The sequence below is a fragment of the Episyrphus balteatus genome, chromosome 1 (genome assembly GCF_945859705.1).
Source record: "Episyrphus balteatus chromosome 1, idEpiBalt1.1, whole genome shotgun sequence".
In the NCBI taxonomy this organism is placed as follows: Eukaryota; Metazoa; Arthropoda; class Insecta; order Diptera; family Syrphidae; genus Episyrphus; species Episyrphus balteatus.
In genome coordinates, this window is record NC_079134.1 from 103453193 (window position 1) to 103468971 (window position 15779).

Below are 15779 nucleotides of genomic sequence, written 5' to 3' on the forward strand. Positions count from 1 at the left end.
CAAATTATCGATAACTTGTATGGGAATTTTATCTCAGCTAAAATTTACCGCGAGCAGCGTACCTACCAGGCTTTAAAAACAACAAACTTAATCTGTATAGATTTTTGAAAAATCCAGATAATTATCCAGATTTTACTTTCTTTCGATAAAAACAGTATTGCCAAGAGGTAGTTTAATTGTTGTGTGCATACAGAAATATTAACAAAAAAAAAAGCGGAGAAAATGAGGTTTGAAAAAAGCTCTCATAGAAAAAAATAACCAAACATTTTTTTGACATGGTTGCATTGAAATGTTAATATTTCGAGACATACGCAATGCACTTTTCAGATAAAAGTCTTAAATGGATCCTGATAAGATTGTTGAACAAATATATATATAAAATTACCAAAGATTTTTCGAAAAATTAGAAATAAAAATAAAAGTTTCCACATTTGATTTAAAAAAAATCAATATGGCTACCTTCAAACGCTTATAACACTAGAACGATGCAACTAATGTTAATGGTCATGGTCGTAAAATGTAGCTTACAATATACAGATAATTTTTGTTTTTTGTTAAAAAAAAAACTTTCTGAATCCAACATGGAAAAAAAATAACATGAGCACGGCACATTTTTGACAGTCAGCTGCCAAAGTGTATGTACAGTGGTGCCAAACATTTGGACAGATTTCAGATTTCCCGATGTCGTTTTTTTGCACAAAATCTATATATGTAGATAAACAAAAAAACACACCTAATAATAAAAAAAATATTTATATATGAAAATGGAGACACTGTATTTAAATTCCAGTATAATACCGTTGATTATTGTTTCAGGAGTTACATAAATCGTTTCCGGTGCTACAAAAACAAAGATGCAATTACCAAATTAAAAAAAAAAAAAATCTAAAAAAAGCATAAATATTGATTCAGGAAAAACAAATACATATCAGTGGCGAAGGGTTCATATAACTCGGTTATTTCCGTCTTAAGCCTGGTACGCTGCTCGCGCTAAATTTTAGCTGAGATAAAATTCCCATACAAGTTATCGATAACTTGTATGGAATCCATTTTATCTCGGCTAAAAATTTTCGATAATTTGTATGGGAGCTAAAATTTAGCGCGAGCAGCGTACCAGGCTTTACCTTTTGAAATTCTCAAACTCAACAACATAAACTTCTGACAACATGAATATAATTTCAATCAACACCTACACACGCTGTCAACATTATTTCAACAACTCTGCTTTCAGTTCTACTCTACACACCTATCTGCTTTTCAACTCACTCCATAAACAAACACAAAACTAGAACAAAAAAAAAGGTAACCCGAAAAATGTCGTCTATCGTCTTATAAAATAAGAAAATAAAACGATATTCTTCGTCTTACTTTTGGGTGAATTTTTATGTATCTCATAATTTTCGCTCTGAGTTAATGAATTTAATTAAAAATTAATAAACTCAATATTTAAAAATCTAAAAAATAGCACATGTAGGTTTTGAAAAAAACAAATACTTGCATATTAAAAAAAAAAATTTAAGTAATATTGGCTTTTATATCCACAGCCAAAATGTTCAAAATCATGTTTTTTTAGATCATACAAAATACTTTATGTATATTTTTTATTTAAAGCCTGGTACGCTGCTCGCGCTAAATTTTAGCTCCCATACAAATTATCGAAAATTTTTAGCCGAGATAAAATGGATCCCATACAAGTTATTGATAACTTGTATGGGAATTTTATCTCAGCTAAAATTTAGCGCGAGCAGCTAAATTTTAGCTCCCATACAAATTATCGAACATTTTTAGCCGAAATAAAATGGATCCCATACAAGTTATCGATAACTTGTATGGGAATTTTATCTCAGCTAAAATTTAGCGCGAGCAGCGTACCAGGCTTTACTCAAAAATAGTCATTTTTGAGGGAGTTATAAGCTGCGAAATGATCTAAGCAAAAAATCGAAAAACTAAGAAATAGCACATTCAGTTTTGAAAAGTAAATATACTGTTTCAATTTCATTAAATAATGTGAATTCGTTAGCCCAGGAGAGCTTGCCAAAGTTTTATTTTTGCTGTAAAATTTTACACATTACCGAAATAAAAAAAAAAAAAAATGGCACTACTTTCAGAACATCTAAATTTTTCTTTTCACCTTAATAGTTTCAAAAATTCATCCTCCCCCCAATATTTAACGTTCAAAAATAAAAATAGTTTGTTTTAGAAATATCTTTAAATTCTTATGTTATATTTTGTATGTAGGTAGGTACTAGAAAATTATTTTAACAAAGAAAATATAACTTGTTGAATATTTGAATGTGTTGAAAACACCTATTATTATAATGGTTTAAAGTTTTAAAATGACATTTTTAATAGGCCTTCGTAGGTTAACCTTTAAATAGAAAACAAAAAAAAACTTACACATTTAAAATATATTGAGATAATTTATCACACTGCAACTTTTTAGTTTTTGCAACAATTTTTTCATCACTGGATATCTTTCAAATTGTTATAAAATGTATAAGAAACACAATTTATCAAATAAAAGTCAACTAACATAATTAAGGATACATGTGATTGGTGGTGGACATTGCCTTCTATAAACGTAACATAAAACTTCATTATCAATTGGTTCATTAACTAGCTACTTCTACAAAAAGTCCCGGGAGTATTTAAATCAAATGGATCTGCCTTCATTCTGTGTTGATTGGTTTCCACAATTTTATCAATGTATTGTACACGGTTTCGTTTCTCGTTGGGAATTTCTCCTTGAGGACTCCATATTTTTATATCGTGGTCAATTCCACTTGTAGCCATTAGACATATTTCAGGATGTGGTTGTACACAATTGACTATTGCCATATCTGCCTTGTAGACACTGCGAATTTTGCAAGTTTTGCGATCCCATATAAAAAAATTTCCATCATCCGACCCAGCTACAATAAACTCACCATCTTTACCAAAATAGTTTGCTTCTTTTATGTCCGTAGTAGTATTGCAATGACCAACGAAACGCTTATAATAGTCTTTGGCTTTGCTTCTGAAACGCCATTCAGCGACAGGCAGTTCTACTGGGTCAAATGAGTCCTCACTTTTAGCATCCCTGTTTTCCATGATGTCCTTGCGCAGCATCATCACACCGTGGTTGTTTGTATAATTCGGGAAACGATTGACAAGCTCCTTGAGGCATTCATCGGCTTCCTTAGCACGACCAAGATCTAGTAAAGCACGAGCCAGGCGAAAGTGTGCTTTAATGTAAGAAGGATCTAACTTAAGAGCTTGATGACAATCTCTCAAAGCAGCATATACATCTCCATACCAAAGTCGACGCATATAGGCGATAGCGCGATTGAAATACAGAACGGGACAGTCTGGAAAGATAGAAATAGCCTCAGAATATTGATCAATAGCACGCACATATTTCTCGTTCTCCAGGAATTCATTGCCCATTTTTTTAAAAATTTCAATATTTTCTGGTAGGTTCCTTTTACTAACCTCCGACGTTACGGGAAAAGCTGTTGAACGTACAGTCTCATCCAGAGCAGGCGGTTGGTATTCGGGTAAATTCAAGAAAACAGGCTGTTGAGCCGTCTGCAAATCATACAGATAAATATGATCACCACCCATGTTGACAAGAAGTTCATTCCCAGTGTCATTGAAGGTCAAATATGTAATAGCTCGACTGTCGTGGTCAATATACCTCTGAGTTGACTGCTGTATATGTCCTGGACTATAATAAGTTACACAATCTTTAGGTACTACGCTAATTTCTTCACCCTGGTTGTTGGTAGGTGGTGAACTAACGGAGGTCCTGGTCAACATACGTCGGTCGTAGATACGTGCGTATGGATCATTTGCTCCCAAAGCTATCTGTTCTGTTCTTCGAGGATTTATAGCAATGCATTTGGCCTCTGTTGGAAGTTTTATACTTGCTGAAAGATTTAAAAGTCTAACATTATCTTCTGATCGACAACGATGATTTTCGCGTATATCAAATTGAAAAAGACATCCATCTTCGCCAACCGACCAAAAGATATACGGATGATCTGGAGCTGTTGCCAATCTCTTAACTCTAGCTAGATGGCAACTGCAATCCATAATTTTCTCGTTTGAACGATTCACATCAAAAACATAGATGCATTTATCAGCCGCTCCCGATGCAATGAGCGAATTTCCACTCTTTGGTAAAAACTTAACCGAAAACATGTTGCCAGTGTGGGGTGTTTTGATTGTTTTTATTTTTTTCTTATGGAAAACATCCCAGAGGATTACTTGGAAATCATCAGAGCCAGAAGCAAGAATCTTGCCATCGGTGCTCCATTCGAGGCAATTGACGCAGCCATCATGCCCTTCAAGAACAGACTCCAATTCAAGACGATCAATTAAGTAAGATGCACTTTGTAGGCTTTGTCGGATAAAATTGTCGATTCGACCGTATTGCCTGTCAATAACCCATTGGGCTGTGTTGGTTTTAGAATAAAATTTGCTGCTTAACATTTTGGATTATTTTTTTATTTTTCGTAAGGATTTTAAACTATATTAATGCACACTTGATTGGCCCAAAATTCATTGTTTGGAATAATCCATTTCGTGGTTCGTGCTATACATCTTAAATGGCATTGTGATTTTGAAGTTTGGGAGTTGTATGGAGGGTGGAAAGTGAAGTTATTTGATTTTTTTCTTTTTTATATATTTTTCTTTATTTTAACTTGATAATCCTTTAACTGATCTTGAGACGAACGAAAAGCTTAAGCTGTTTAATGTATTTTTTTCCTTTTTACGAAGTGATTAGTAACATTAGAATAATTACATGAACATAGACAAATAACAACTTGTGTAATTTGTCTATGTACAGGAATCATGGCCTAAGGCCGTGTGTGAATTTTGACACTATTGAGGTGAACAAGAAAATTAAAAAAGAAAATTTATTGTTTAAGATTTTTTCTGCCTTTTTTTTTGCCATGATACTCCTTTTTAATAAAAAAAAAACAAAACAAAACCATTTGCAAAAAAATTTAACTCAAATTTAACCAGGTCCCAGAGCCCAATAAATTTTTAAAAGCTGAAAATTTTTTATTCACCTCAATAGTGTCAAAAATTAAACACGGATTTAACTATTTAACGCAATTCACACACGACCTAAGGCCGTGTAAAATTTTTGACACTATTGAGGTGAACAAAAAAATTTCAAAAAAAAATTTATTGTTTAGGCCGTGTGTGAATTGTGTTAAATAGTTTAATCCGTGTTGAATTTTTGACACTATTGAGGTGAACAAAATAATTTCAAAAAAAGAATTTATTGTTTAAAATTTTGTCTGCCTTTTTTTTGCCATGATACTCCTTTTTAATAAAAAAAAAAACAAAACAAAACCATCTGCAAAAAAAATTTAACTCAAATTTAACCAGGTCCCGGAGCCCAATAAATTTTTAACAGCTGAAAATTTTTTATTCACCTCAATAGTGTCAAAAATTTTACACTAATTTAACTATTTAACGCAATTCACACACGGCCTTAATGTCGAATTCCTTTCAATTGAAAAATCGAATTTTCGGCGATCTCGAAGCGAATTTATTCTGAAAATCATGTTCCATAGAAAAAAAATTCGCCTCAAACGAAGCAGAATTCGAATTTTTTTTAATCCCTCTTTTTTTGGGAGATTTACACGGATTTGCACACACACTTGGAACATTTGACATTTTTCAAACGTCAAGCTGAAAGTTTTCTTCGTGTCGTTTGTTTGAGAACAAACGTATTTTTATTGCGGAAAAATATGAAATAAATAAAAAAAAAAACAATGTGCGATCAAAGATATTTTTTCCTGGCATAGTTCTTGTGAAAAAGTCAAATTACTGTGACTTTTCTTGTTCGTGTAAAAATTGTTGTCAAATGACACACATACAATCGCAAAAAGAACTCGGTCTGTTTTCATGTTCCTTTTTAACACCCAAAATTCGATTTTTTTGAGGCGATTCAAAATATTAGGTCTGTTTGGGTACTGCCTAAAACAGAAATATTTCAACTTTTTTCAACTTTTTTAACCCAATTCCTGTTTGGGTACTCTGAAATTGTACATTTTTTCACAAAAAAGATGGCCGCGAGAGAGAAAAAAATTTCCCCTTCTTGCGAATTTCTGCCCAAAAAATTTCATCAAACAAAAATCTGAAATCTGTCAAAAGGTAGTGCTTTCTCTGTTTTTCTTTATTTGTTCTTGTCGCACAACATAAAGAAAATAAACTACAAACATGGTGGCGTGGATTTTTTCTTGTTTTTTTTTTTTATTTATTTCGTTTTAGTGATGTAATGCTCAAAACAAATTAATATTTTATGACCAAATTAATAAAAAAAAAAGTGTTTCAAAAATAAAACAAAGTTTTTTTAATATTATTCATTTCTTTTCTTTTTAATTTGTGTTTACATTTTTTAATGAACAAAACAAAGTACAAACATGGCGACGTGGCTATGTTTTGTGTTTTTATTTTTATTTTTTGTGTTTTAATGGTTAAGAAGTGCTTTATTTTATAAATGATTTATGAAAAAATGAATAAAAAAAGTGTTTGTAAAACAAAACAAAATGTTTTGATCTTTTTCCTTTCTTTATTTTTTTTTTTTTTTTCAATTGGTGTTGTTGTTTACATTTTTGTTGTTGTAGAAAAAGTAGCAGAAAATTTTGTGCCAAAAGCGTTTGGGTACTTTTACACAATTTTTCTTTCTCTGAGAGAATTTCATCCCCACTCCTTAAAATTTGACAGGTTTCATATTTTTGTGCAAAAAGAACCCAAACAGACCTATTGAAAGGAATTCGACATAAAATTTTTTCTGCATTTTTTCTACCATGATACTCCTTTTTAATAAAAAAAAAAACAAAACAAAACCATACGAAAAAAAAAAAATAAATGTGAATTGCGTTTAATAGTTTAATCCGTGTTAAATTTTTGACACTATTGAGGTGAATAAAAAATTTTCAGCTGTTAAAAATTTATTGGGCTCTGGGCATAAACAAAAAATACCAAGACTGGAAACTCGGCGGTCAACTGACGTTTGCCTACAAGCTGCGAGGTGTGGTGAATGTCGTGAATCTATAAATGTGTGCGTGTTAGCGTCATTTACCAACGTGGTGGCTTTCACATATATTCACAGATAGCACCGTACACAAAAGAGTTTTGGGGGGAAAGACGTACGAAAGTGTCCAGTCTTGGTGTTTTTTGTTTATGCCGGTCTGGGAGCTGGTTAAATTTGAGTTAAATTTTGTTTGCAGATGGTTTTGTTTTGTTTTTTTTTTATTAAAAGGAGTATCATGGCAGAAAAAAGGCAGAAAAAATTTTAAACAATAATCCTTAAGTGCCTGGCTACACAGTGATTTTTCAATCGATTGAAAAATCACATGCGGTGGCTACACATACACACTGTTGTGCCCAGTCACGTTCCACTTTTACTTTTCAGTTCGCTTCGTGAGCATCTTCCCCCTTCACTCCTCATCCCTTCTGCCTACAAACTCACTGCTTAGGCGATTGAAAAATCACCGTGTAGCCAGGCACTAAGGCTTAACTACATACACCACTTTTTGAAAAAGTACAAAAGTGAAAAGATTTTTTTTCTGGCTATCGCAATTGTTTTGTGATAAAGAGTATACAAATTATATTTTAGTACCTGGCTACACAGTGATTTTTCAATCGATTGAAAAATTACATGAGGTGGCTACACACTGTTGTGCCCAATCGCGTTCCACTTTTACATTTTCTAGGAACAAACGTCAAAAAGAGGAAAAATTTAGGAATGGAACTGTACTACCCACAGAAAATTCAGTTCGCTTCGTGAGCATCTTCCCCCTTTAATCCTACTCCCTCTTGCCTACAAACTCACTGCTTAGGCGATTGAAAAATCACCGTGTAGCCAGGCACTTAGACCAAAAAATACATCATTTGTTTTAATTTTTCATCCCGAAAAACTATACAAAAATGCGTTTAAAAATTTTCACTTTTGTACTTTTTCACTTTTTGAGCCAATGTAGTTAAGATTTTACAGCTGACGGCCTTAGGCCATGTGTGAATTGCATTAAATAGTTAACACCGTGTTAAATTTTTGACACTATTGAGGTGAACAAAAAATTTTCAAAAAAAAATTTATTGTTTAAAATGGGCACGTTCAAACAGCTATCGGATAGGCTATCTGGGATACCCGTATCTGGAATATCTCTTTGAACGAAAAGCTATCCAGATAGCTTGCCAAAGCAGCTACAAAAAAAAATGAAAATATTGAAAAGAGGAAATTGTTTCTTTTGAGCAAATTCCTGTTTTTTTATTGTTGCATAGTACTTGCACAATCGATTTAACTTAAATGCTTGCAAATTTATTTTATTTTCAAGCTGAATAATCGCACGAATAGAAATCAAAATAAAAAATAGCCAAATATTTATCAGCTGATCACTCGAATACCTGAGGTATACCAAAAATTCTCGGATACCTTCAGATTATTTTTTGACAGAAAATGGTTCGTTTCTTTGCTAATTTTTAACACTGTTTACAACAACAAAAAGCGATCCGATAGCTTTATGTTAACTGTTTGAACGTGCCCAATTTGTTCTGCCTTTTTTCTGCCATGATACTTAAGCCTGGTACGCTGCTCGCGCTAAATTTTAGCTGAGATAAAATTCCCATACAAGTTATCGATAATTTGTATGGGATCCATTTTAGCTCAGATAAAAATAAAAAAACAAAACCATCTGCAAAAAAAATTAACTCAAATTTAACCAGCTCCCAGACCGACATAAACAAAAAATACCAAGACTGGAAACTTTCGTACGTCTTTCCCCTCAAATCCCTTTTGTGTGGTATTTTTTGTTTATGTGGACACCCTACCTAAGGCCTTATGGAATATTGTTTAAAATTTTTTCTGCCTTTTTTCTGCCGCCCATGATACATCTTTTTAATAATAAAAAAAAAAACAAAACCATCTGCAAAAAAATTTAACTCCCAGAGCCCAATTAATTTTTAACAGCTGAACATTTTTTATTCACCTCAAGTGTGAATTGCGTTAAAGAGTTAAATCCGTGTTAAATTTTTGACACTATTGAGGTGAATACAAAATTTTTAACTGTTAAATTTTAGTGGGCTCTGGGACCTGGTTAAATTAGGTTAAATTTTTTTTGCAGATGGTTTTGTTTTTTTTTTTGGCAAATAAAAGCTGAAACACAATCACGCTTTGCCGTCGATTTTGACAACTGCGAAAAGTTCAACTATAGGAAATCTGTGTATCCTCACACAATGACGCTTTTCTTACGTACGCTTTTTTTGACAAACGTAAGGAAACGTAAGAAAGCGAGCAAAAGTTCAACCAGACTGAACTTTTGCTCGCTTTCTGACATTTAACAGACATAGTTACAGTCACCCACATTATTATTGCGCCAAATGTGAATAAAAAAAATAAATTATTGCAAAACTATGTGTGTTTTTTAATTTCTCTATATAGATTTTGCACAAAAAAACGACCGAGATATTTTAAATCAAAACAATTTACGTATTAAAAACAAAAAAAATTTAATGATGTTTTAGATTGAGTTTTATTGTTAAAAACAATATATTTTGATTGGTTTTGTTTTTATAACTAAAGGATTAAAGAATAAACAAATTTCTATGCATTTTTTAAACACATTAATATCCTTTTTCATTTTTCCACAATTAAATCAAGATAAAGACTTGGCCCAATAATTTTGTGAGTGACTGTGTTTTTTTTTATTTGACAGCTGATTTTATGTTGCAATCAGCTGTTCAAAGTCAAAGTGACAGAAGCGCGCTTTGAGGATTTCTCAACGTAACGCAACGAAGCGACGCCCTAAAGCATAGAGGAAGGAATACCTAGAGAGCCGACTCGTACCCCCCTTACCTAAAACACCCGCAAATTTAATTTCATATAATCTCTCTTATTTTTCTCTTTTTTTCGTATCTGTGAATACGTGTGAAAGGTACAATTCGTTAAATACCTTCCTTTCACCAGTAGATGTCCTCACAAATTTTGAATTTAAACATGATTTTGGTTTGTACATGAACTTGAATAGCTCAAATAGCTCACTCCAGACACATAAATATGTACAGAAATAAAAAAAAAGGTTCGTGTTTTGAATTTATTATATTATTTTTTTATGAATTTATTTCCTACTGAGCACTTAAATTGTTTTTAAGTGTTTTGAGCTCAACTCCACAGTTGAATGTGTTGGTGCCATTTAAAATGCACGGGAAAACTACCACATATAAGCACTGTGGAGTTTTTCCTCTCATTGCAGCTTGTAGGGTGGAAGAGAAAAACCAACCGAAGTCGCGTCTCTAGGTATTCCTTCCTCTATGAGGAAGGAATACCTAGAGAGCCGACTCGTACCCCCCTTGCCTAAAACACCCGCAAATTTAATTTCAGATAATCTCTCTTATTTTTCTCTTTTTTTTCGTATCTGTGAATACGTGTGAAAGGTACAATTCGTTTAATACCTTCCTTTCACCAGTAGATGTCCTCACAAATATTGAATTTAAACATGATTTTGGTTTGTACATGAACTTGAATACATTGTATTTATAAAGCCTTAACTACATTGGCTCAAAAAGTGAAAAAGTACAAAAGTGAAAATTTTCAAACGCATTTTTGTATAGTTTTTCGGGCTGGAAAATTAAAAAAAATGGTACAAAAAGCTTATTTCATGGTCTAAAAAACAATTTGTATACTCTTTTTCAGAAAAAAATTGCACTAGCCACTTTCACTTTTGTACTTTTTCAACAAGTGGTTTATGTAGTTAAGCCTTAATTCGTATATTTGTTGTTGTACTGTTAAAATACTTTACACTTTTGCAACAATACTAGACCACTTGCAACGGATCGTGAATACCCATATGGACCGCTAGTTACGTTGTATAAACGGTTCAACCAAATACCAAACAATGAAAATTTCCTTTTTGTTTTGTTTAAAGCCTAGTACGCAGCTGAAGCGAAAAATGTTGAAGTCTCCAAAGTCAACAGCGAACATTTTAACAAAACAAAGTAAGAATGATAAAAATAGAAATAAAAAAAATCAAGAAAAAACATCAAAAAATAAGTTTAAAAACAAAAACAAAACAGATTTAATTTCGTTCAAGATTTCGTTTCATTTCGTAGGCCGTGTGTGAATTGGGTTAAATATTTAACCTCTGTTAAATTTTTGTCACTATTAAGGTGAATAAATAAAATTTCAGCTGTATGGCTTATTGTTTAATATTTATTTTTCTCTGATTCTTTTCTGTCATGATACTCCTTTTAAAGACTACTACACTGATGCTGATGCGAAACGAAAAATGTTCAAGTCTCCAAAAACGACAACGAAAATGCTAACGAAAAAATATCATCGAGTATTCTGTCAAAGTCAAAATAAAAAATTCAAAATTAATTTAAAATCAACGATAGGTTCACGACATTCACCACACCTCGCAGCTTGTAAGCGTCATTAGACCCCTTCAAGCAAACGAGTCCGACCTCGGTCCGAATCGGCTCCGAAGTGAGTCCGACCTCGACTCGAAATGGGTTCCACGGCGGCTCAAATTAGTATGAAAATTATAATCACCGCGAAGCCGATTGCATATGTGTTGGTGTGGTGAAAGTCTCCACTCCGAGAAAACGGAGCCGAGGTCGTACCCGAGTCAGCGAAAACCTACTAGAAAAAGGAACAAAAAAAGATATGACGCATTCGCGGCCAAAAAAGAACAATATTTATTTTTTTTCGTTGAATTTTTTTATTTTGAAAAACTTTTATTTTAATCAGAATAAATACAATATAAAACTTAAAATACAATAAGTCTTTTAATTCATCTGTTGTTGCTGCTGGTTGTTGGTCACAGTAGACATATAATAAGGAACGTTGTCAAAATTTGTTTGTCAAAAATGGGCACCAATCTGTCAGGTCGGCCTTTAATTTTTATATTTCAATCGCAGTAAACAGAAAATTTGTTTTTGTTTTAATTTATAAAATGTCATTTGAAAAAATTATAAATTAAAAAATAACAAATTTTCTTCGTGTTTCGTTGCGGAAAATGGTGAATAATTGTTTAAAAATTAGTGGTGTGCGTGGTTTTTCGGTTTTTGTGCGTTTTTCGTCGGTAAATAAAGAATTTCGGTAGCTGACATTGGTCGCCAAATTGTCGTATTTTGACAATTTGGCGACCAATGTCAGTTCGGAAAATATTACCTTTTTATGTGTACTGTGGTTGTTGGTGTTGTGCAGAATTCTCTCCAATTCGCTAATGATATCGTCTCACGCCAAATTATTTTTTTTTATTTTTCGAACTTCCACTTCCCGGTTGCATATTAAAAATCGCGACTTGCAAACATTACATTTTTCATATTTCATTTTTCATAGTAAATTCTTAGAGGATATAATATATGGAGTGCTTGTTCCTATACCTAATACATTGTAACGCCATATGCATGGATACGGGTCGCTGCCTTCGTTTTTCAATGAGAGTCCGGTTCCGCAGATGTAAATAAACCCGTTTGTTGATGACAGCCATCAAATGAAAATAAAATGGAGGCATGTACTCATCGAAAAACTTAAAGAAACTAGAGCCCTCTATAAAAGCTTAAAGGAACTAATAGCACAAGGTAGCTAGAGGTGGGTACCTACCTAACAGCACAAGCACTCCATTATCCTCGAAGAGTAAATTTTAAATATTTTTGTATTATTATTTAATATTTTAAAAACCATTAACTTTACAAGACGCGACACGAGACACTTCACAAATGGAATTCGGAATTTCGCTCATCTGTCAGTACCAAACGAACAAAAGAAAATAAAAAAAAATATCTCCTAAACCGGGTGAAGACCAAAAAAAAAACCAAATTTTTCAAGGACGCGCGCAATTTCAAAGAACTGTTTTTGTAAAAAAAAACTCATACAAATCGATTTCAAGTGTTTTTTTGGTAATAACGTTCTACTATAACTTTATTTAGTGTCTAAAAATCGAAAAAATAGCGGAATTTAAAATATATTTCTTGCTGTTCTTTTTGCTTTTTTTGTTTTGTTGGTTTCTTTTTGCTGGTTTGTTTTGGTTTTCGCCGAGTTTAAAACGTCAAAAATGGCAACTGTAAAAAGAAAGAGAAGACAAGGACAAACGTTCGAACTTCCCTCTATAGCAAAATGACGCTGTTTTTTTTTTTGTTGCCCTTGTCTTTCCTACCCATTCAAGCAAGAAAACTGAGTTCAGAAAAGATACTCAAACCTCAGAACGGGAAAAACGAGGTTGCACTCACACACTTGCATCCTTTTGTGTATGAACACAAAGTCGAAGGAGAAATCGTGGTGAAAAAACCAATACATATAAGATCGGCTCCGCGGTGATTATAATTTCCATACTAATCTGAGCCGACGTCGGACCCGTTTCGTAGTCGAGGTCGGACTCAGGCGGAGCGGATTCGGACCGAGGTCGGACTCGTTTGCTTGAAGGGACGTTCTTTTTTCCTTTTCACTCATTTTCACCACGCTTCTCCTTCGACTTTGTTTTCATACACAAAAAGTTGCAAGTTTGTGAGTGCAACAAAGTATTTCGCGTTTTGAGGTCGGAGTGTCAAAAATGAGTTAGTTGTGTTCGTGTTCGATGTGTAGAGAATGTCGTGAATCTATAAATGTGTGCGTGTTAACGTCATTTACCAACGTGGTGGCTTTAACATACAACACCATGATACAAATACAACACTGTAAACAAAAGGGTTTTGGGGGTATGACGTACTAAAGTTTCCAGTCTTGGTATAGTCTGTCGATGGCTTATTGTTTAATAATTTTCTCTGTCTCTTAAAGCTGAAACACAATCACGCTTTAGGGCATAGAGGAAGGAATACCTAGAGACGCGACTTCGGTTGGTTTTTCTCTTCCACCCTACAAGCTGGAGGAAAAACTCCACAGTGCTTATATGTGGTAGTTTTCCCGTGCATTTTAAATGGCACCAACACATTCAACTGTGGAGTTGAGCTCAAAACACTTAAAAACAATTTAAGTGCTCAGTAGGAAATAAATTCATAAAAAAATAATATAATAAATTCAAAACACGAACCTTTTTTTTTATTTCTGTACATATTTATGTGTCTGGAGTGAGCTATTTGAGCTATTCAAGTTCATGTACAAACCAAAATCATGTTTAAATTCAAAATTTGTGAGGACATCTACTGGTGAAAGGAAGGTATTAAACGAATTGTACCTTTCACACGTATTCACAGATACGAAAAAAAGAGAAAAATAAGAGAGATTATCTGAAATTAAATTTGCGGGTGTTTTAGGCAAGGGGGGTACGAGTCGGCTCTCTAGGTATTCCTTCCTCATAGAGGAAGGAATACCTAGAGACGCGACTTCGGTTGGTTTTTCTCTTCCACCCTACAAGCTGCAATGAGAGGAAAAACTCCACAGTGCTTATATGTGGTAGTTTTCCCGTGCATTTTAAATGGCACCAACACATTCAACTGTGGAGTTGAGCTCAAAACAATTAAAAACTATTTAAGTGCTCAGTAGGAAATAAATTCATAAAAAAATAATATAATAAATTCAAAACACGAACCTTTTTTTTTATTTCTGTAAATATTTATTGAAAGGTGGGTGTCTGGAGTGAGCTATTTGAGCTATTCAAGTTCATGTACACACCAAAATCATGTTTAAATTCAAAATTTGTGAGGACATCTACTGGTGAAAGGAAGGTATTAAACGAATTGTACTTTTCACACGTATTCACAGATAGGAAAACAAGAGAAAAATAAGAGAGATTATCTGAAATTAAATTTGCGGGTGTTTTAGGTAAGGGGGGTACGAGTCGGCTCTCTAGGTATTCCTTCCTCTATGCATAGAGGAAGGAATACCTAGAGACGCGACTTCGGTTGGTTTTTCTCTTCCACCCTACAAGCTGCAATGAGAGGAAAAACTCCACAGTGCTTATATGTGGTAGTTTTCCCGTGCATTTTAAATGGCACCAACACATTCAACTGTGGAGTTGAGCTCAAAACACTTAAAAACAATTTAAGTGCTCAGTAGGAAATAAATTCATAAAAAAATAATATAATAAATTCAAAACACGAACCTTTTTTTTTATTTCTGTACATATTTATGTGTCTGGAGTGAGCTATTTGAGCTATTCAAGTTCATGTACAAACCAAAATCATGTTTAAATTCAAAATTTGTGAGGACATCTACTGGTGAAAGGAAGGTATTAAACGAATTGTACCTTTCACACGTATTCACAGATACGAAAAAAAGAGAAAAATAAGAGAGATTATCTGAAATTAAATTTGCGGGTGTTTTAGGTAAGGGGGGTACGAGTCGGCTCTCTAGGTATTCCTTCCTCTATGCCTCTATGGCTGTAAAGTTGCTGTCGCTAATATCGTGCGTTGAATTAAAAAAGCAAATCCAACAATCCAAAAGCAAAGCCAACAATCCAAAAGCAAATCCAGCAACCCAAAATCAAATCCTAAACAGCTTATACATATAGATAAATGTTTTCGTATTTCAAAAAGTGGAGATAGCCTAGAGGATAAGGTGAATGTCTGTTGAGTTAACTTGCCTAGGTTCAAATCTGACGGGAAATTGAGATTGTTTTTTTTTTTACATTACTAAAGCCTGGTACGCTGCTCGCGCTAAATTTTAGCTCCCATACAAATTATCGAAAATTTTTAGCCGAGATAAAATGGATCCCATACAAGTTATCGATAACTTGTATGGGAATTTTATCTCAGCTAAAATTTAGCGCGAGCAGCGTACCAGGCTTAAAATACAAATTAATTAAATTTCTCAAAAAAAATCTCCGCAAAAAATATATACG

At 33.3% G+C, this 15779-nt stretch overlaps 1 protein-coding gene across 1 annotated transcript; it reads right to left on the reverse strand.

The window, feature by feature from the left end:
* Window positions 1-2121: 2121 nt before the first annotated feature.
* LOC129906318 (WD and tetratricopeptide repeats protein 1) lies at window positions 2122-4791 on the reverse strand. The gene has a single exon (XM_055982031.1). The coding sequence runs from the start codon at window positions 4471-4473 to the stop codon at window positions 2617-2619; it is 1857 nt and encodes a 618-aa protein (XP_055838006.1). The 5' UTR covers window positions 4474-4791; the 3' UTR covers window positions 2122-2616.
* Between the last annotated feature and the right edge of the window lie 10988 nt (window positions 4792-15779).

Excerpts from the sequence above, each read along its gene's own strand:
- LOC129906318 (XM_055982031.1), bottom strand. The coding sequence starts at position 4,473 with ATGTTAAGCAGCAAATTTTATTCTAAAACCAACACAGCCCAATGGGTT.